Here is a 22,460-nt window from a genome sequence, read left to right on the forward strand (position 1 = left end):
CTGATTTCATGCAGCTGTTCCTACACTGGTAAGCAGCACGAGGCTCCACTCTGAACACAATGTGTTGCCAGAGATACAGACTTTCGTAATATCTAGGCTTGTTTTTCACTTGAGAACAACATTATGTATTTGCTTTTGCGCTACATTAGTCTCAAATCTATACCAATAAAATTCCGCTGTTGAATTCTTACAATACTTCATTTTAAAAAACCTCTACCAGCTTTTCAATCGTTTTTTCCAGTTTGATAAAAAAAAGATCTACATGATTAATAACGTCATAATTTGAGCCATGACTTTAATTTAAGACCTTTCGTTTTATAACAGCTTCAGCGTGGAAGACTTACATCCCCATGATGTTTAAACAAAAGGCCCATTTATCAGATTAAAGTGCCTGAACAGAGCAGCAGGGAGAGTATATTGGCCCTGTGTCACCCATCACTTATAAATTGGGGCTTGTGTAAACTTCCTGCGGTTTTATATGCTTCCTGAGATCAGGGGTCATCTGACGAGCATGACCAATCACAAGATAAATCAACATCCGAAAGCGTTTCGTCATCGGTATACTAGAATTCGATTAGCTTTAATTCATTATAAAAGAGCCTCGATTGGCCGTGTGGTTACTCATTTTGATGAACGATGTTTTTAACAGTGAGCTTACATAAACACTCTGCAGACTCTGCATTAGCTGAAAGTGCTGAAACGCTTGCCTGTTGCATCACTCTTCATTCCAGAATAGTAATGGAAGGCAATCCAACAAATCCATGAGGTCCAGGCATACCAGCAGGCTGAACTCCAGGTCAATCCAAAACAGGAAACATGAATCAAACAGAAACAGGTCAGATACAAGTGGCAGTGATATACATGCACACAGGGCAAGATTGACGGTATCTTTACTGAAAGGCTGACGAAGGAATTAGATGCAAGTGTGCAGGTGGGCGGGGCTAATGAGGAAGAGATGGAACAGGTGTGCAGGTGAGTGGGGCAGCAGAAGGGGTGGAAGATTGAGGGCATCTTGTTGATGAATGGAAAATGGCAACAATGAATGGTCCAGGTAGAGTCAGTGGGAGAGACCATCACTTGATAAACGGATACAAAGTGCGCCTCTGACTTTAGCGCTCCACTGACTTTCCCAACATATCAAAATAATGAAGTTTTTCTTTAATCCAGTGAAATCTCTCCATATCTATAAGATAAATTACAACAACAATTTATGCAGACATTCATGGTTTCCAAATGATGTACTGTTATGATTTTGGATAACCCTTGGAGATTATCTAACGCCATGTTCAGGTCGAAAAATGTGTTTATCCAAACAGCTGCAAAAACTACTTGAAATGATATTCCCATCAGCCTTCACTGCACCTATCTAGATAGATAGAATCGGAGGATGAAACTCTCTTTATTAGTCACATACATGCACACAGCAGAGCACACACAGTGATATTGGTCCTCTGCATTTAACCCATCCTAGTACTAGGAGCAGTGGGCAGCTATCGTGCAGCGCCCGGGGAGCAATGGGGAGGTGGGATTGGAGGTGTCAAGTGCCTTGCTCAAGGACACCACAGCAGGGCCTAGGAGGTGAACTGGGACCTCTCCAAGTAGCAGTCCACCTTCCATATTTTCAAGTCTGTTCGGGGACTTGAACTGGCGACCCTACGATTCCCAGTCCAAGCCCCTACTGACTGAGCCACTGCTGGATCTACCTCCAAGTATCCAGTGTGAACATCAGCGTGTTACTTTCATTAGTATTTTGCTTAAAGAACTGCATCCAAATATGGGAACAATAGCTGCTAGCGTGGCTCTAAACTAGTCTTGTTGATGTCAGTTTCTTTGTTCAAAATGTATGAAATTAATAGAGATATAATGCTTCAGAAGCATGTTCAAGAGAAACAATCTTCTATGTTAGCAAATAATCCCTTCTTTCATAATAAAGCTGGACCTATATAACCTATATGCAACAAGAACATAGTCCTGTAGGAGGCGGACATGCTTTATTAACATGGCTTGTTGCTTCAGTACCCATTATTTATGCATGCTTACATCTCAATTTAGGGGCCTCTTAAGATCAAACCATGTAAACCCTGAGTGACACACCGATGGAGGCTCAGATAGTTAAATCAATATGGCAAAGATTAGGCATAAAACGCTATCATCTGAAATACTGCTACCTTTAATTATCATGCTTTGCCCGTTGAATGCTCTGCAGTGCTTTAAAATAACCACCTTAAATGTTAAGGTGTATCGGTTTAAACAAGGAATATTAATCACAGCTGTCCTTTATGTATTTTTTCTGGTTCTTTATAAAGATCCCATATCCTTTTCCAAGAACAGTATAAATCCAACAATAAGATCTGCAGTAAAATGTGTTTCCTCTGCCAGAGTGAACTGCAGCGTGAAGAGAATGCAGCATTTCAGCAGCAGAGGAAAACGTTTCAAATCAAATTTTCCATTCAACTGATCAGTTGTGATTTGAATCACTTATGCTGCTGAGCGTAATACCTCCTAAGCTCAAAGCCGGAATCATATGGAGGAGAGATTATATTATAGAAGGAGGATATGGCTATGACTCCATTCTCTTGTGGGGGGCTGTTTGCTGTTAGCCCTGCTCTGTCATAAGGAAGGGGCTCATTATGACCATCAATAAGGGAATCTTAAGGATTATAACCATATGTTAAGAAGAGGCAACATTACGTTTCATATGCTTGGAGGATATTCTGAAAATTGGAAAGATCAAACCCATCATCTATTAACCGTCTTTCAGCACCATTTGTTGCATGCCAATGAAGGACCAATCACTCATCTATGGAAATAACTCCTGAGTCGTCATTCTGATCAGCCCCTCCCCCTCTCTATATCACTATGAGTTGTTTGTTGTGCCCCAAAACAATTCAATTACAATGAGGCATGCAACTGGCTACTCCCCCTTTTCTTCATTACTTTAGGGTTTTACCCCCAGCTGATTTCTTGGCATTCAAACAGGAACGACTTCATGTCCGGATCAATAATCAAACCCATTGAATGCTACAGACCAAAAGACATGCCAACCCAACCCCCCCAAGGAGATGCTTACACTCTAAGTAAATGAGGAGGAGGGTAGCAGCGAGGGGCCGTATAGAGCCAACGTGTTTAATTAGTTTGACCCTATTAGTGCCATGGGACTGTGTGCACTGAAAGTAGATGAATAGTGCTAATTAGCTGAGTGGACGATCAGGAATACTCACAGGTAATTCCACTCAAGGCTCGGATTGATTGGGTCAGCATTAACCTGTGGTCTTGCCTACCCAGAGGACTGCGGGGCAGACATCTTTGTCTCAGTCAGTCAATCACTTCAGCAGGAAAGCGGTCACTTTGGAGTAATCACAGTCTCACTAAGAGACAAAGGTGTGTTTTGACTGGCTGTTTAAAGTGAATAATTAAAGGAAGAAAGCAGGAGGGAGAGACATGTTGAGAAAAAAACATCAAGAGTAAGGTTAAGGTGAAAGTTTAGGAGCATTTCAAAGTGATTTGCTGGTGAACTGAACAGGTTCTAAAAACAATTTACCATGTATGCATTCTGTCAGAGCTGAACGCTGCCTGTTGTAGTTTTACAAATTAATGTTTGTAATTGACATATGCTAGAACAGCTTTGATGTATGAAGCTGTATGTACTTACTGGCACACATAATACATACAATAAGGGTTTTGTATAGTAGTTGCGCAGTCTGTGGCATAACAAATTTGACAGCATATGCGCGCCCAGAACAATACTTTTTCTTTTTTGGAAGCAACTTACAACACTAAAGGAGGATGAGAAACAAAAAAAGTAAGTACAGTGACATGCGAATAAAAGAAAACAAGGGGATAAGGTGTAAGCAACGCAAGGGTCGACCACTTAAAATGCCGCTCTGGGTAATGGGAAAGAGATGCTGCAGAAAAGCAGGTCACCTGAATTTGCACAGGAATCATATTTTTTAATTGTGTGAGGGTTATGAATACTTTATATGAATATAAGTTGTCCCATGCTGTTAAAAGAAAATTCACATATGGACACTCACAGAAGTATATATTCCTACATGTATATTTGTTCCCTTTATTTGTACCAAAAAGCTGTTCAAAAGAATCTGTTAATTCACAAAAGAAGTATCATTGTTTGCCAAGCTCCAACAGCTTTGCAGAAAACTCTTGTTTGAAGCTAGAGGTTCATTTATGAGGTTGGAAGTAGTAGTAGTATCAGGGTGGGCAGGAAAAAGATACAAGGCTGTCTAGAAGCATAATTTTTCTTCCAAAAGAAGTAGCAGTTCACTAAATTTCACATTCCCAGTTAATAATACGTTACAACAGCAGTATTGAGGAGTCAGGATATAACCAATCGAGTATTTATGAAATTACACTGTCAGATTCTATAACACTGGCTTACTAAAAATTGATTGTGGTTTTATTTATGGTCATATTTATTTTTGCCAAAGACCTGCATCATCAATCTACATAAGTCTGAATTGGCAGATAAGTATTGATTGCAAATTGCAGCATACATTGCAGTTGGCATACTAGGCCAGCTATACAGAGTATTTAGAGCTCACTGAAAAGAATGCAAATCAACTACATTCTTTATGAGGTCAATGCTGAAAACAAACCATCAAATCTATGTTAATTATTCTCTCAGCCATCAAGCAGTTTTGTTTGATTTTATGCAACGTATTCATGGCCAGGGAAACTCAGAGGAGAAGGAATGTGCTGTATTTCACGTGTTCAATCTTAAAATCCTGCTTTGTGACTTTGGACAACCCTGGCACCGCAGCGAGACAAGGATTTCCTGGGTAAAGTGGGCTGGGTTTTTATAGGAGGGCAGACTACAACGCTGGAGGAATGTGTTCATATTTGCTGGTATTTTGAAAGGAATGCCCACAAGCTACACATACCTCACTAAACACTAATTATAGATTCCTCTGGAAGAAAGGATCACCTGTTTCACTCGCTGTGACATTGAGGTTTAAAGTTCAGGAGATTTGGAAAAGCGGTTTAAATGAAGCTTCAGTCTCACTTGTCAGGGCGAGTGTCTGTTAGCTGCCTGGCGAATGCTGTCCAACTTTCAAACTGAAAGCATCTGCAGAGCCGATTTATGTCTACATCCACATCTGTTTCTTCAAATTGGGCTGATGCAAATTGCAACTGGAGTTCAATGAATCATTGTTTTCTTTGTTTTCTATGAGTTGGTCCTCGTAAACATGTTTCCTCTCTGTGGAGGAAAACAAAGCTGAGGGAGTGGTGGAAGTGGTGACATGTATTGAAAGTGTAAGGTCAGAGTGAGGACAAGGACATTGTGCCCGTATTATACCTCAAGAGTGTGTACAGATGATATACAAATCAGACAGAGAAATGAGAGCGTGCGCAAAGTGCGAGTTTACGTTTGGTATACGACTCCCAGGGGCCCTGTACACTTCTTCACACTCAGTTTGACACCAAACACATAATGAGGCAGGCAGGAGGCCTCTTGTGGTTTGGCCCCACACACACATACAAAAAGTGCATTTAACACTTCTGAGAAACAAACACTACTATTCCCCGTTCTGACTCTTCGTTTCCTGAGCGTGTTTATGTCAAAACACAATGTCCTTTAAAAACAAGCCAAGATGGCTGCAGTTAAAACAAAGCTGGCAGGGAGCTTAACCTCGAGTCACTTGATGGTTATGTCTTCTCTAAACAGAGAAAATGCCCCAGACAAAGTTGCTGCGTAGAGTTAAATGAATATACAGTCAAGAGTTTGAGTCCGGGCCACCTGCTGCCGCTGCATCATTAATCACACAATTCAACCAATTTTCAACAAAAAATTTCAAGTGGAAATGAAATGTTTCACTGTGTTTACATAATGAAGTACAACTCAACTTTCCTGCCTTGGCTTTTAACTCATCACTCATACAAGCAGGTGCGGGGTCCACGGAGTCCCACCAGGATCTATCATTGGCCGATGGTTAATAAAAAAATCTTAGAGGAATACCTTTGCAAATTTGTCTACCTTTATAAGAAGAGCTGTGGCTTTTCTGCAGCCTTCAATCCTGCATAACAGGGTGCTAGAAAGCTTTATATGAAAGTTCATATAAAAAGCATGCCTGCTAGTGAGGTCGGAGCTAACATGCAATAATTCATTATGGGAAATATGGAAAGAAAAAGTGGCTCAGTGGTTATTTCAAGCAGTGCTAAACATCATGGTGGTTGGGATAAGAAAAGCTTTGAACCACAGTCATTTCGGGTTCTAACTGACCCAATATTTAATCAGCAAGACATGGATTTGTTTGCAAAAACAACCCATATCTGAAGAAACTCAGAATCCAAACAAAAATACTCTATAGTTGTGTCTGCAGTTTAAATTGCCTCTGTTAATCTCTTCTTCAGTAAATCATAAAGCTGAGAGCTGTGTGCAGAACATGAGATGGAAAATGCCATTAGTCACAGTTAACATATCCACCAACAGTGACAGTTTAAAACATGAATTTACTGCTGTCATGGCCATTCGCCAAGTGGGAACAAGGCTGTTCAATGCAAGAAGGATTCCTTCAAATTTGAGGCAACCCCATTAACATGAAAATGACAGATGTACGAAGACGGAACCAGAGTTGTATCTTAGCTTAACAATAAGAAAGAAAGATCAGAATGACACAATTTGTCAACCACAATTTGTTAATTTACAGATAAAACAAATTAGATATAACTTGTATATTTGTGAGCTCATAACAACTGGTAGGCTCATTAACGATGTACTAGAGATAAACATAGCTGGCTGGTTTGTTCATTACCATTTTGAAGCCTCAGGTTTAGCATTTGTTTACAGTCACTATCTTGTGTTCTTAGGAGCCAGAAGTTACCATGTTTGGAAGAAAAGGTGGAGTATGAGACAATTGCAGCATAATATAAAAGTTAGCAGCAATTGCTTTAGCTAGCAAGCTAGTTTAGTTAGTTTGCGATCTCTATAGAAAGTAATGCTTGGATATCACCTTTATTGTCCCCTCTGAGAGCAGACTAAAACATATTAAAAGAGTCTGTGATAACACACCAAGAACCGCATACGCACTGGGGCATTATGAATGAATCACGTCAGTAGGAGACCTGTTGCTCGACTGCACCAAGACAATCAAATCAGGCACAGAGAACTATGTTGAAACACATACCACATGCCCCATTTGAGTTCCCACCTCTTCATAACAATGTCCGATAAGCATTGCAGAGGATAAGAGAGCATTAAGCACAATCCCATGGCCTGCCAACTTTCTCACATTGCCTTATCAAAGACTAAGTCAAACCAACATATCAACTTGGTGGGAAAGCTGAAAATGATCCCACAACTTCAACAACATAGATTAACAATATTGACAAAAAACTGCTGATGATTTGAATCCTGTATCAGGAGGATAAGAATTCACACAAAACAGTTTTTTCTGTTTCATTCCTGCCTTGTGATTCACCCCGAGGTCTCCCAGGAGCTGTGATGTTTTTGTGTGATTCCTGGAAGCCAGATAGAGCAGGCTGACTGCTGTCACTCAGGCTGTAATTACCACTCAGACACAGTGAGGTATTCCACTCCCTGACTAATGCATCCCACCTTCATCCATCCATCTATCTATGCCTCTACCCATCAATCCATCCAACCCCTCCGCAGTTTACGCCTCTGACACCATCTCCCTTTTAGGCTCAGCTACCATTACACACCACATTTGTCACATTAGAATAAAAGAGCTTCAAAATAACCATGTCCTGGTTTCAGCTAATGATCTGTTATAATATTAAATCCTTTGATACAGTCATAACCATAGTCATTTTTACGACCACGCTCCACTTGATGATGTGGCAAATGTTGATGAAATCTGAGGGTTATGAGCTTTATTTCAGTGTTATGTTCCTATTTTGAATTACAGCCATTTGTTTAATAAGAAAGCTATAGTTTCCACAGGAGCATATTGTCTCAAAGGATCTTCAAAGGACAGAATCTGCCCTGCACGGCCTGTTCCTGATTTTTGCCAGAGGAATGTTTTTAATGGTGTTGCTGAAACGTTTGATGCCTTGGGTCAAGATCCTGAATTATTTTCACATAATATGCAGGGAGACGCCAAGTTATACAGCAAGTCATCTGAGTGGCAGACAGGAGGAAAAAATCCATACAACCTTGCAGAGGTTTTATTATGGCAGGTTGCCGTGCGATGGTTTTATAAATGGAAAAAGGTATTGAGTTGTTTAACTTGGAGCAGAAATGCACAGTGCGTATATACGTGACACATTGTGATGTCTCATCTGTCCCTCTTTGCAGGCGGAGTGAGACTGAAAATATGTCTGAGAGCTGAGCGGGGAAACATATGTGGCTGATAAGCTTGAGTTGAAACAACTGGCTGCTCATCTGGAGGTGATCACCAACTATCCCTACCAGGAAAGACACTTCCCGCTTCTGACAAGATTCAGCTCTAATTAAGCCACCCTCAAACAAAACCAAAAGAAAAAAGGAATAAAGGAAATGCCACATTGCTGATTTATTTTTGTCCCTGGCAGCAGCCTACGTCTTGTGACTGCATAACAGAATTACATTGTAATGATTTCAAAAGGCACTTAGTCTATGCGCACCACATGGTCTCGGGATAGGGAGTAAGGATAGAGTGAAACTACTAATACATGTTGTACCATAACTCAGTTGTCCCTTTGGACCCATTATTCCTCACAACATCTGCACACATGCATAACAAATGACACAAATGAAGATAAAACAAAGAATAATATTTGGAAATGCTGCCACCTAGTGAACATGTCCTGGTGATCATTAAGCATATTTACACAGAAAGGCATTAACCGTCTCCCTGTAGAGGAAAGGCTTTGTTTGTGTTATTAAGGTAAGAGAGGAGAAGAAATCCATTTCATGTTTTACTGCTAATTATATCATCCTTTAAGGGCTATAGATTTTTTAGCAAAATGTCTTTTAAGGTGTAATGATTCCTTGACTGGATGATAATAAAGAAAGTTTGGGTATTTCACAAACTACCCAGCGGTAAGTAGAGCATCACGTTTACTAGCTGCAACATTAAAGACACTCATATAATATAAAGTGATATAGTTAATAAATACATAAATGCAACACTAATTCTATGTCTAATCCTCACCTCACAACCTACCGCACATACATGAACAATACAAATCTATTCATCTATACATCCTTAGTATATTTTGGTAATAATACTATAACATTTCTCATCATTTCTATAATAAAGTTGAAGCTTTACGTAAGAGCATAGTTTCAGATGGAGAACCAAGACAGCAGTTCTGCCGGCAGCCACTTGGTGCTGCTCTCTCAACATGTATTAAAGTGCTGAGGTTTATGCACAACATTCAAGGATAATACAACTAAATGGACAAGTATTACAGATACATTTTCATGAAGTATGTCAGTAAAATCCTAATTTCTCTTGTTAAATCTATTCCGTGGAGATGGAGATAAAGAGAATCAATGCAGCCAGTGAGTCTTTTTTCGAGACAATTAAGGTGCACTTTATGCCAGAAGCAGATAACTATAAGATCCAAACTTAAGAATCATTACAGTCTGGGAATTGTCATATAATAACTTGGGCTGAAAGTGTGGGAGTGCCTAAATGTAACAGCCAGAGTCAATACTGAGAACAGAATTTTTTGACCTTACCTGGTTTCTTTACGCTGTCAAGTAGTGTCCAGAAAAGTCCCAAAATCTCATCATCATCGTTAGAGCAGTGCAGGAAGTGAAGGGCGATGCCTGTCAATAGCTTCTCCTGAGTCAGCGCAAATAGTTTTGGGCATCAAATGAATGCTGACATGCTGAGAAAAAAGTTCCTGTAATTAGAGAAAAAACGTATTCATCTTATACATTTTCAGACATGAAATACTTGGGGAAACGTGCAGGAAGTGAAAAGCATTGGGAGAGCAACATTTCCAAAGCTGGATGAAAGCTTGCACTGAACCAAAATGTAAGCAAATTTAAAACCAATCGACTCAAGGAGGGAAAACAGCACAAACCACATATATATTTTTCTATCCACTCCAAGATGAGTGAAATGCACGAAAGCCAATTAAGGCAAGTACCTATTTCCAAGAATAAGTAAGGAAATGGGTGGAAAACATCCATCATACATTTAACAGTTTGCTCAAATGTGCAATCAGGGGTATTGAAGCACACTGACTCTTAAGTACAAATCTGTGGCCTTTTCATCAAAAGGCTTTTAGTGGCAAATCAAATGAACCGCGCAATCTTTTCTAGACAGAGAGAAGGATCTAATGCCATCCTAAGTCAAACATGTAAACAGTCTGCTGGAAGTTGGAAAACTAAAGTACTGCATATAGTTTTCATTTTGCAAACTCTAAGTAGGCTAAAGGTCAGAATCCTCAGAACAGTCACACTGGGAACAGAACAATACCCAGACTATTTACCAGTATTCATGTTCTTTCTTTTGTCTTGTTTTTAGAGTAACCACTCCATGCCCATGTGCCCATTGAGACCGCAGGCATGTGGCAGTTTATTATAGCTCGCTGGGACACATTTGATTAATGAGGCCATGCTCTGGTGCACGCAAATACATGGAGCACAGATGCTTTGCTGGTTTTATTTCGTTCCAACATAATGAACAAATAAGTAGGATCAAACATAATGCATTATGGTTACAATCACAACTGAAAATGCATGAGCTGGGAGGAGTGATACAATTTGAAAAAAAATCAAAAGAACATAAATCAGTGAGTTCTAGTTATCCCCTCCCCCCAAGTGTGTCCTGTATTCTAGTGTAAAAATGTCTAATAGAGGCAAAATGCCCAAAAAAGAGAGGAAATAAATCACGTTATCTAGTAGATTAACTTTACATATAGGAGACATATTGTGACGTTCTCTTGAATGGCTTGTCTCTGATTAAACCTTTGAGATGGAACGTTCTAAAGTTATATTGACAGCTATTTCATGATTTGTTGGTACAAAAGCATAAAGTGCATTAACTACTTGAGTTTGAAAGTTATTTGTCGACATCAGAAATACAAAATAAATCATATGTTAAGGTCCACCCACTAGTTATTTCAATAACAAGTATTTGAATAATTAGTGGGTGGCTTGGGGTTATTTTTTTGTTCATTTCTGGTATTCTATAACAATAAGTATAATGGATAGATAACTTCTTGGACAAAGCTTCAGACATGAACTGCAGTGTAACACAGATATACTACATCAGTGAAATACCCATAAAAACCTCTTAAAATAATACATCTTGTGATCCTCCCTCAAGAGAATTTGAGGTCTCTTTGCACTGCTCTGAACAGCTGCACCGCTGCGTCCGTCCACGCCTCCTTCTCCTGCTGGCTGCTAACTTCAGCCAGCGTCTGGGTGGCGTACACCAGTGTCAGTACCGTCCTCTCGAAGTCCTGCCAGCTAAGAGGTTGGCGGCGCCGGTCGAGCTCCACTGTCAGGCGGCGGATGTCTGAGAGCGTCTTGGGAAGGACGTCCTCACAGATGACCTCCAGCTTCTCCACATGCCTCAGGGAGGCTAGCTCCTCATCTGGGATCAGCATGTGGTGTTCTCCACCTCGGATCTGCATTCCAGCTAGCAGGATCTGGGGGCCAAAGGTCCAATGTAAGAACAACTCTATATAAGTATCTATCTATCATCAATGTCAGGAAAACTTTGGGTAAACACATACTTCAGTTCTCTGCACAAGCTTAGCAGAACAGCAGCAGGTCCATTTTTAGCAAAAGAAGATTGACTACAAATGTTTGACTGGGACAGATCTTTTGCGGATTCCCAGCATAATCAAAGTGGCTTCCAGTATTAAAGCTGAGTCATTAACTATTTCCACACCTCTAAACACAAAGGGTCTGAACTGACCTCAAAAAGCAGGTCCACATCCTCTGCCGAGTGCTGGAACGTGGGGTTGATCAGCGAATACGTCCCGCGCTTTATCCTATATGCAGATGGATACAGAGCTAGGACCCAGAAGTACAGGAAATTAGATTAGAGGATCCCTCTCATTTTCACGAAATTAAGCAGCGCATTATCCAATGTGTCATGCATGTGGGTGGGCCTGAGGTTGAGAAAACGCAGATAGGTTACTGCTCAAATATTATGCAGGTGGGAAGGAATCTGGCTCCAGCTGGGCAGAGGGTAATAGGTCTTTCACCAGAGACACAGATGCTCCTACATTTACAAATGGCAGTGGCCGGTGCACCCAGAGGTGAGATATCCCCGCTTACAGAGGGGCAGGTGTAGCTGACCTCAATTGGTCAGATTTCACAGTGTCAGTTCAAATGTTTAGCAGACCAGGGACCGTGTAAACAGAGGTGTCAAGTTAGGGCGTGAATGAAAGACCTCGCTCTCAGCTAGCAGAACCGTTGCCACATCTTTCCGATAAAAAATCCACATTTTGCTGAAGGTGATAACAAGAGCCATTTCCACATGCTACAACCAACAGGCAGTTAGCTTAGCTTAGCACAAACAATAGAGCTGGGTAAACAGCCACATTAGCTTCAAGGCCCAATGAGCAGAGCTGAAAAACAAAACAGTGACACAATGTTTATCTCATTTGTTGGGTGCAGTTCTTTCTGGAAGGAAAACACCTAAAGTGAGCTTATTTTTTAACATTTGGCAGCTCAAAAAGCTCATTCCTAATGAAATCAGAAAGGCTATCTGTGTCCATGGAATGATTTATGAACTAGCCTGATCTCACACAACCATAATCACAGTCTCATTTCTGCTTAACAGCTCTGTGTGATACTGTGCAGATATTCCCACTGGTAATGAAAAGACCTTGGGAGTTCAAGTATAAACAAGTCTTGAATACAAAAGCAGAGAGGTCACAAGGATGTAGAACCCCATCCAAATGTACCACTTTCATACTGTTTATACTACTGCTATTGCTGCCCAGACTCTTAAAATATGTTCATATTACAATGCCATACTGTGCGAGACTCCAAGACCAATTTGATGACACTGCTTCAGCAGAGTGAAGTGAAAAGTAAAGTTGACTAGAGCTAAAAGTGGATTCATAGCAAAATGAAGTTATTTAAACCTCTTTTGACATATCACTCTTTTTCCACTGCTCGCATATGCTGCTGCCATCCAGTTCTTGGCTCAGCGTGTAAGCCATCACACCGATCACACACACAGATCTTAATGAGGTATACAGGCTGAACACTGGGCTCCATCTGAATTCAGATACAATCCACCTCATGGCCGACGGCGGAATCTACGGTGTGCTCTCTCGCCAATTCTGGAGTAACGATCGGCCCCGCTGCCCGCAGCCTCGTTGTCCAGATACATTTAGGCTTCATAGCATTTGTGAGGGCAGCCAAACCAGCATGCACTGGCTCATCTCCCCGTGTTCCTGCTTCCTGCCTGGGTGACTGCCAGTCTCAGCTCTTGCTTTGCTTTCACAACCAAGCCATCATTCAGAATGTAACAAAGAAATGCAGCTCTATGTTTTTATTGTTAGAATAATAAAACCCACGCATATGGTGTTATGGTCAGCATATTGTCTTTACCGTCTCAAACCTTCCCCAAGTCAAAAAGGGCATTGTTAGGATTATAGAAATACTGAAGTCAAGAGATCAAAGTACACATTTCTCCAACATCTAAAAACAAAATCTCTAAATCCTTTTCTTACAATTGAATAGTTGGTCTTTTTTGGAGTACCTTTATTTGCCTTATTCCAAGACTAACCCATCTTAACACCACTGAATGGTTAAAAATGTAGCTAGAACTAGTTTAGCTTAGCAAGAGTGGAAACTGAGGGACAGCTAGCCTGAATGCTGTAACACACCCTTCAACTCCAAAGATAATTAATCAGTATAGTGTAAGTAATATCTTGTCTGTTTAGTAGGCTATGTTTAAAAGGTAAAACGCTGATTTTGCCATATTTAAGCAACTCCTAAGGACTTTTTTTATGCCAGGTTTACTAGTTGTTAACCTCACAATAAGAATAGGACTGACAAATGCGCAATTTTCTCTTTTGTTACTTTTGGACAGAGCCATACAAAGTGTTTTCCCTTGTTCATGTCCTCATGCTAAGCTAATCCATCCAGTCTTAGCGTTATATTTACCGTACAGACACAAGAGCGGTCTGGGACCTGTTAAATGTTAAAATATAATCAAGGGATGCTCATAAAAGCAAAGGGTTTAGCTTATTGCCTCAAAACAAAATGCTAAGCTAAGCAAAGTTTAGTTAAGCTAAGCTAAGCACCAATTGGCTCTAGCTTTCATTTTACAGCAGAGGTATGTAGATTGGTATCATTCGTCACATTTAACTCTGATCTAAAACAATTTATTGTGGGATAAAAGCCTTTCTGTAAACTCTACATATGTTTCAAAAACTTCTCAACAATGGATTTCCACAATGAGCCTTCAACAACTTTTGGAGTGTAATCGTAGAATATAAAAGCTTCCATAAATTGTTCTAACCCCCAAACAGTACTACGGATATTTTCCTAGATCCAGCACTGACAAACAGCTATGAAAACATTGCAACTACTAGGTAAAAATTACCACTTTGAATTGAGTGAGTGAATTCCCTATTGCACGATCAGCAGCCGAGAAGGAATGCCTGTGCACTCATAATAGATACTGAAGAGACACTTTAACTGCAGTGAGGCATTGTCAAGGTAAACAAAACAGCACAAAGAGAAAGTGTGCTTATTACAACAAGGGTTTGGTTGGTAAAAGATTGCTGCCGGGTAAGTACACTTTAGAAGCCAAAGGGTGGTTTGAATTGGAAATCAATAATCTATACTTTACATTGAAGTTGTCTACTACTCGCTGTCATTGTGTGCTGTTTTAAAAAGTACTTAAATGTGCAGAGAAGTCTAAATGTATGACTCCAGCAGCGGGACACATCAGTTAGCAATAAAATCCTATTGCGTGTTATTGCTCACGTGGTTGGAGCAGCACTGATGCAGATGCAGAAACAGACCAAAACATTCCTTCAAAATTAATGTGATGTTGCACATGTGTACGAGCTAGTCAGGAGAACTGGTACATGACTCAAGTGTGACACACAATAGCAAACAGTTCAGCTAAAAGGAAATGGTCAAAAACTGTGTTCAGAGAGGCAGAGCAAAAAAAGGGAAGGCAGTCAAGCTAGAAGTGTGAAAAGAAAGGCAAAGGATAAAAGCATGAAAGGGAGGCGGGAAAACAGCAGAAGCTTTCATCACAGAGGCGAGTCAGACAATCTTGCAAGGAACTAAGGATAAAAGGGTGACATGTATACACTGAAAACTGTGAACAAGTCACTTAAGGTCAGCTGATTATAAGGAGAGGGGAAAGCTGATTATCACAGAAAACGGGGAGGGAATACACATCTCTGGAGTAAAAGCAGATTCAAGCTATTTGATCTGAACCAGCAATTAAAAAAATACCAAATGATCAATAAATTCCAGATAAATATTAAGCCAGTTTATATAGTACAATAGATTTGTAAGGATTTTACGCAGGGGGAAAAACAGATTTTTCTAACTGACTTTTCTCAAATTTTCAAATGATAATAAAGATGTCTCTTCTTGCAACATCTTTGCTTTTCCTGTTTTTCATTCTGAGTCTGTTCATCCTTCATGTCTCCCCCTCCCTGCTGCAGCAGCGCTCCAGACAATCTGCATTTGGACGGGCAGGCTTCCCCCAATGTCATTATGCACAGGCAGGGAACTTGTAATCTCCCGCTAACTGCTTGCAAGGAGATGAGGGAACAACAAAGATCCATTAATTAGCAGGGCTAAATGGTATTCCTGGCTGGAGGGATGTCTTGATGAGAGAGAGGGAAAGGCAAACAAAAACAAAAACAATATGGACGTCTGGATCCCTCTGGCTTGCGGTAAAAGGGGTGAAAAGGACACAGGAGGGAATGAAAGTCTTTGCCGCAATGGCCCATCTTCTGCTTGGTATTCAAATTCAGCTCCAAATGATATTAAAATCCTTTCTAACAACTGAGATACATACTTTAAAATCCACAGTGTAAACCCACACTCTGCTGCATCAGAAACAAGTATCGCAAGGAAAGACGAACTAGGATCTGAAACTGGATATTAGAATTGTGGGAACACTGATGATAATTAGACACACTGGGATTTATACAAAAAAACCTTTTCATGGTACATAGTTGATTAAGTCCTACATACAGTAGTACGTGAGGAAAAACCTGATGAATTAGAAGTTTCAAATGAATAGGATTTGTATTTATTGAAGATATAAATGTTGTTTTTGCTTAAAAATATCACTCATGCACTAGTCAATATCCAGGGTTTTGTCTAAACTGGGTAACAGGGTCGCTGCAACATCTTACTTTCGGCTTGCGCCCTCATATCAAAATGCAGATTTTCCCCGTAAAATGTTAAAGTGATGCCAGAATTTCTGGTCGATAAACACTGTATAACTACCCCAAAAATATGAAAACCGTGTCAAATAGAACGTCAGACGGCGCCATCTTGTTTATGGGCGTTATGTTCTCGTGAGAATTTATATATCTTATATACAAGATCAGTGCCCTCATACCATGTTTTTCTAGAAAACCCTCTGATATCTGATGTGTGATGGATGAAATGAATTCTAATGTGTAATGGATGTGTAATTAGGCAAATGTTTGCTTCATAATGTGATATGTTAATGTTGTGTTTGCAGCTTTTTCTTCTGCGCCCCTCAAAACATATTACAATGTCATGTCATGAATAAACACAATTCTCCAACTTTTCTTGCACAAATTCGCTTCCTTGCAGAGGCTAGAAAGGTCTTTAAAAACTGTTATAATTGGAAGTATCACTGACATCCTGTCTGTTCTGAAGCTGTTTTTCAGCATCATGCAGGAAGGAGGACCAAGGATGCGGGTTTGGAGAAAGGAATTTCCGAAGTGATTGGATCCAGTAACAACAGGCCGGTCGCTTTTCATTGGAAAATCAAGTGTTGATGTCTTGCATGACGCAATGTTCCCAATAACTCCGGAAGAAAAACACATTATTTCAAAGACACGCAAACACACTGAAGCACACCAAGACTACATTTTCAAGCATGTTTGTTTCCAAAAATCACATACTATTTAAAGTGAGGAGGCAAATCACTCTCTTTATGATTGTGGTCTATTAAAGACGATAGTGATATGAAAGATACACCTACCTTTCCTTTGATGCTGAGAGGCTACCAGGTGCATGGCCAGGTTAACAATGATGAGCAGAGCCCACCGCGTCATGTTGATCCTCACACACAAAATGATGGGGGAAAAAGCTATGGCTGTGGCGTCTTAACATTTCAAAGGAACTACTTTCATATGTAGGATCATTCCTTCCTTCACTGCATTCATTTGTTGCCACCTCCCTCTCTGCTTCCAGCCCCTCTCACACTCTCTTTTTCTCGTCTCAGTGTGTTCTTAACTCAGGCCTGGCTGTCTGGGCTCTCATCTGGAATTCATCAGGAGTTGGACATCGCCTGCCCTTCTGGCTGGACTTTTCTCACGGTAACTGGCCGACTGCTTGACTGGCTCTGGTTCACTTACTGTGTGACTTTTCACTGGACTGGATTGATGTGTAGCTGACTGACTCGCCCATTGATTGACTGAACATATTGGCACCCCATGAGCTAGAACCAAACCAGAGCTAGTACAAGAAGCTGCCTCTAGTGCTCTAGCTGCGTGATCAAGCAACCTTATTAGCTTAATTGGTATTTATGCCTTGTTTCAATTTGGGTTATTTCCACTGTTTCAGCAATCACTTGTAATATATTTAACAAACAACGCTAACTACTAAGATCAGAGAACAGTGAAATGATCCTACAACAAGGAGGGAACAAGAAAACAACATTGTAGACAAACCAAAAGTGCCAGATTATTTGGGATAGAACATACAGATATAGACTCTGAAATGTTGGTAAGAATATCATTGCACATGGAAAATGCTGGCCGAAAACTTGGTTTGTTGCAAACTGTAACTGTTTGGTAATGATTTGAGGTACATTGGTGTTTCCCTTGAGTTGTATACGGCGGCACCATCCGTTCAAAAGTTACATTTGTCTTATACTTTGGATTATGGTCAAATACAAAAATGACTTCACTTGTAATTTAGCAAATATTAGCATGCTAACACAAAAATGATGCATTACACATGCTAAACATCAGCATGTTAGCATTGTCATTTAGAGCATGTTAGCATAAGGATATTAGCGGTTAGCCAAAAGCTCAGCATGGCTTTCAACCCTAAGCCAAAAGCTTTACATAAGTCTTACTGTTTTGGAATTTCTAGCAATATTGACGTAATGAACAATGTTATCATACAACATTGAAATCGTGGACTTGTTTTATAAAATGGTTTATAAGAACAAGATCGAAGTTGTAATATTGTTTTTCCTTTAATGTATTCTGTCAAAAATGGAAATCATCTGTTTCTCGAATTCTAAGTTAATTATCTTGTGTTCTGTGCTGACATAAAAGGCCTGTTTGATTGTAGGTAGCAAGCAGCAACTCTATAACGATGAAACCCAGATGGAGACAGGCGGAGACATACTGCTACGTGTCAACAGTCAACATCAACAACGACATGAGGAGCATTTAGAGCATCTTGATTCAAGGCTGTCAAGACTCTTTCCCCGTCTTTAGACTCTCTCCTGCACAGCCTTTTCTGCTCTTTGTTGTCACAGAATGTGTGCAATCAACACACAGTCCTCGTGCCAAAGCACATAAAAGACAGTGAAGGTGTGCTGGCTTTCAGATGGTTTGCTTTCTTGGCTCAGCCTCTTAAAATGCATCTGCTAAAATAAAATAAACATACTATTCCAGTAATGTCCTCGTGTTAGGGCACTTATACCCAATCAGAAGATTAGAGAGTGACGATTAATTATTCAAAAGAGGCAGCGGATATAAAACTTAAATGTTTATTCAGACTATGTAATGCTGATAAGGGCACACTATTTCCTATCAATGCTGTGCTGTTAGAATAAATAATGAAGTCTGGTATCTTTGTGCTGTTATCGTCCCCTTTGTGAATCACAAGGCCCTATGTTTTTTGCTAAATATTCCCTGTTGACACAAGCATTCGGAGTCACAAATGACGTCTGCATAAGGATAGTGGTGCTTCTATTTCATTAAAGTGCCGATAAAAATATAGAGTGGACGTGCGGGAGCCATAACATCGTTTACCTGTTAATTTTAGAGAGATTTGGTCACACTGTGAGGACAGATTTGGCAAGAACTCTGCATTTCTGTCTCAGGTGAGATGCATTTAAACAGGAAAAAGGTCTATTTCACCTGCTTGACGAGGAGCAATAATATAATATTGTTAATCTACTTGGATTTAAAGGTTTGATTAATCTACACACTTTAATTCATGTGATTTTGCTCTACTACCACCATATGTTTGATTGAATATGTGCTTGCAGCAGATGGGAATGCATGGTATGATGCCCTTCTCTTTCAGCTTGTAGGAGATTTACATGGATGTTGAAGCTGGAATAAAAAACACCTCAGTGTACAAGCTGCATCTTTGCATGGAATTCACATGACAAACAATAAGGCAGATGGCATGGGAGAGAAAAGAACGGAATACGGTCCATTCTGCAGCTCAATTTTCAAGGATGTCTGCAGGTGTAATACAAGAACATACTGACCCCTGACTGTTGAGGGTCATAAACACACAAACCCTCACATGCACAAGATGCACTGAAAAATAATTCAGTTGTGACCATACGGGGGCAGTGTTACGACATACATCCAGAAAGATCCCAAACTTCTCAAAGATCCTGCAGTGATAGCTCCCCAACTCTTTTGGTGATGCTGCATGAATGCAGAAATAATTGAATTCTACTCAAATAAATTATGACAATATGAATGCAGCCACTTACCGGAGATCAAAGTTTTGTTTAGCTTCAAACCAGGTGGGGGCCCTTGAGACATCCTGTGGTTTAATTGCTTCTGTGCTATAAATCACGACAATGCTTTAAAATATGCAAAATAGTAAGTGGCCACTGTGTATCTGAACTTGCATGAGGCTCGCTTAATAGTCAAATTGCTGTGACAAAAAAAGTCTGCAGCTGCAATTTGTCTTACAAAGCTTTGAGTCAGGGTAAAAGGTACACACCTGACCTGAATGTGCAAATATAGAATATGCTTAAAAGAGGAGGTTGTACTTGTTTCCAGCTCAGGGACAGTGACTCATGGGGAGTGTTTTTGAGTCATGGCTCAAAGTTAAAACCATGTTATAATACATCGAATATTGCTTCTGACAGATTGCAGGAACTGACGCCTGGAGGCCACAGCAGGAGGCTGCATGTACTGGATGTAAAACACACTGCCTTCCTGGAGGACAGCCTGCAGCTATATTAACTGAGGAGTCTGTTCATTGTTACTGTACGCAGTTCACTTCTGATGCATTCACTGTCTGTGTCAAACCGAGCCAAAGCCTTTAAGAGGTTATGAGTTAGAGTTTTTAATTATTTTTAATCCCCAACCAAAGCTCTGTTGAAAATGTTTTTGGCCTTTGCTTCGGCTTTCACTGCGAATAAGACTTTGTTATTGCTTGATCCACAAAGTCGAGTAAATAAAAAGCACAGAGACAAGTCAAACAAATATTTGAGTCTGTTGGATATTTTCACTTAAATGAGTAGGAGCAGTGAGAGAAGTGTGGAAGAAAAAGGTCTATCATGAGGATAAGTGTAGACTCAGAGAGGAAAAAGTTTGAGGTGAACTCTTTCAAAGTTTAAAAACCAAGATCTATTGATTGACCGTAGTTAGTCACAAGTGAGGCCAACGTGAGAATAGGCTGTCTAGCGCAGCACTACCCATCTGGCAGGAGGCATCAAAACAACTCAACCAAATATAAGTGTGAGCGTTGAACCACAATGCCTAATCATCATACCTCAGGCAGAATAATTACCTCAACTGTCCGTCACAAGTCTGCAAACAGTTTCATCAAGGCTCATCTGAATATGAGCACAGTCGCAGCTCACACTTTTTAAACGGAGTTGGCATATCTTGGACAGCTTGCATTATCATGGTCGGCCCTGGTGGGCGTCTCCTATAAAAAAAAGTGTCTACCTATCTGCCTGAAATGCTCTGCACACTGCAGAGGAGACAGCCACAGCAGAACTCTGCTCTAATACACCACCTGTCTCATTATTGTGTGGCATCCATTTATTTCCGTGCACTATCGTAATTAGTCATCATAGTAAATAAAGCTTCATAACTGTTGTTGGAATTAACGTTTGGAGAAGTTCACGTTGCTAATGTCCTCCTTTGTTCTGCTGCTTGTAATTCTTGACCAATTAATTTATAATGACCGTATTCACGGGCCAGATGGCAGCCACTGTTACGATGAGAAAGTGTGAACTGCAAAACAAAATAAATATCTGTCCTACCAGTGTACACTTATTTCATAGTTAACAACTTCAGGTTTATCTTGATGATTTTATAAAATCATCTTGTCTTAAGTGCTAAAAGTAATGTTTTTTTTTGCAATAAAGGAAAACAGAAAAATAAAAGGGTAGTGGTTTTGCATTTTTACTTAATATTGATGTAAGATAAATCTCCAGTTTAAATGCCTTAAATACATCGCTATGTATCATACTTATTTTGTTTTGAGTGGTATTGTCACAAACTAACAGACAAACAGTAACAGTAGACTACTTTAATGAAGGGAAACGTGTTTATTGTGTCTGTTTTTTAGTGGAAAATAACTAAAAAAAAACTTTAAATGCAGAAATGTATTCATGGTATGAATAGGCATAGTTGCAGAAATCCCCACGGTAATAAAAAAAACGTTTTATGGTGATTAAAATGCCACATTAAAGCACTAGCTGACAGATTCTCCATCCTAAACATCAGATGGTTGAATCATACCATTACCTATGCATACAACTTTAAATGCATGACCCATTAAATGTGACATACTTAGTTTGTGTGCCTAAACTTTTACATCATCAACATAAGCAGAAGATTAGTAGCCAGATGAGGAACACTTCTCAAACCCAGATATATTTGTTATAAACATTAAATTGTAATGAATAACACTTTTCAGGGGATTATTTTCTCTAGTGAAGTAATAGCAAAAAAATCCTCAGGTACTCTCAAATTAATAAGGCAAACCTTTGCAGGATACTGAGTTCTTGGTCTGAATTGGAAGGAAGCCGCTTGACTTCCTGTGCCACCCGGCTGCTGGCAAATGCTTCTAATAACTACAATAATAATGGATATGTATTCTTCATTTCCTGTGTAATCACTGCGCTGCTCATGCTTGAGTGTGCGTCGGCGGGCTTCATGTTAATGAAAGATGCTTATGGAGTCGTGGCGAGAGGCAGAGCGATAACATCTGTCACTGTGATCATGACCGATATGTGAATCGCAGTCATGATTTCCAGTTACAATCATCAACCGTTGATAGGTAATGAGGATGTGTTTGCAGGGCCTGGTCATCAGCGCCTCCTTATTAAACACACCCCAGAGGGGGAGTTGTCACGATGAGAGCAAGACGCAGTGGAACCAAGTGGGCC

The 22,460-nt window shown here is 40.1% G+C and overlaps 2 protein-coding genes across 5 annotated transcripts in view; both read right to left on the bottom strand.

The window, feature by feature from the left end:
• The window catches only part of sema3c (sema domain, immunoglobulin domain (Ig), short basic domain, secreted, (semaphorin) 3C), a 54,722-nt gene extending 44,964 nt beyond the window's left edge, over positions 1-9,758 (bottom strand). Inside the window, exons 1-2 of one of the 3 annotated variants that reach the window (XM_063905589.1) lie at positions 9,647-9,758; positions 708-785 (exon numbers count right to left, since the gene is read on the bottom strand). The gene's annotated coding sequence lies outside the window, so the exon portion shown is untranslated. Of the gene's footprint in view, positions 1-658; positions 1,074-9,646 lie in introns of those variants that run through there. The other 2 variants (XM_063905593.1, XM_063905592.1) reach the window with 2 other exon arrangements.
• Positions 9,759-10,535: 777 nt separating this feature from the next.
• LOC134879369 (protein FAM180A) overlaps positions 10,536-22,460 on the bottom strand; it is a 136,384-nt gene continuing 124,459 nt past the window's right edge. The window contains exons 1-3 of one of the 2 annotated variants that reach the window (XM_063905832.1): positions 17,106-17,288; positions 11,844-11,941; positions 10,536-11,571 (exon numbers count right to left, since the gene is read on the bottom strand). In XM_063905832.1, coding sequence (XP_063761902.1) covers positions 11,242-11,571; positions 11,844-11,941; positions 17,106-17,178 — 501 coding nt within the window. In that variant the 5' untranslated portion in view covers positions 17,179-17,288 and the 3' untranslated portion in view covers positions 10,536-11,241. Of the gene's footprint in view, positions 11,572-11,843; positions 11,942-17,105; positions 17,289-22,460 lie in introns of those variants that run through there. The other variant, XM_063905831.1, reaches the window with a different exon arrangement.

The sequence above is a fragment of the Eleginops maclovinus genome, chromosome 17 (genome assembly GCF_036324505.1).
Source record: "Eleginops maclovinus isolate JMC-PN-2008 ecotype Puerto Natales chromosome 17, JC_Emac_rtc_rv5, whole genome shotgun sequence".
In the NCBI taxonomy this organism is placed as follows: Eukaryota; Metazoa; Chordata; class Actinopteri; order Perciformes; family Eleginopidae; genus Eleginops; species Eleginops maclovinus.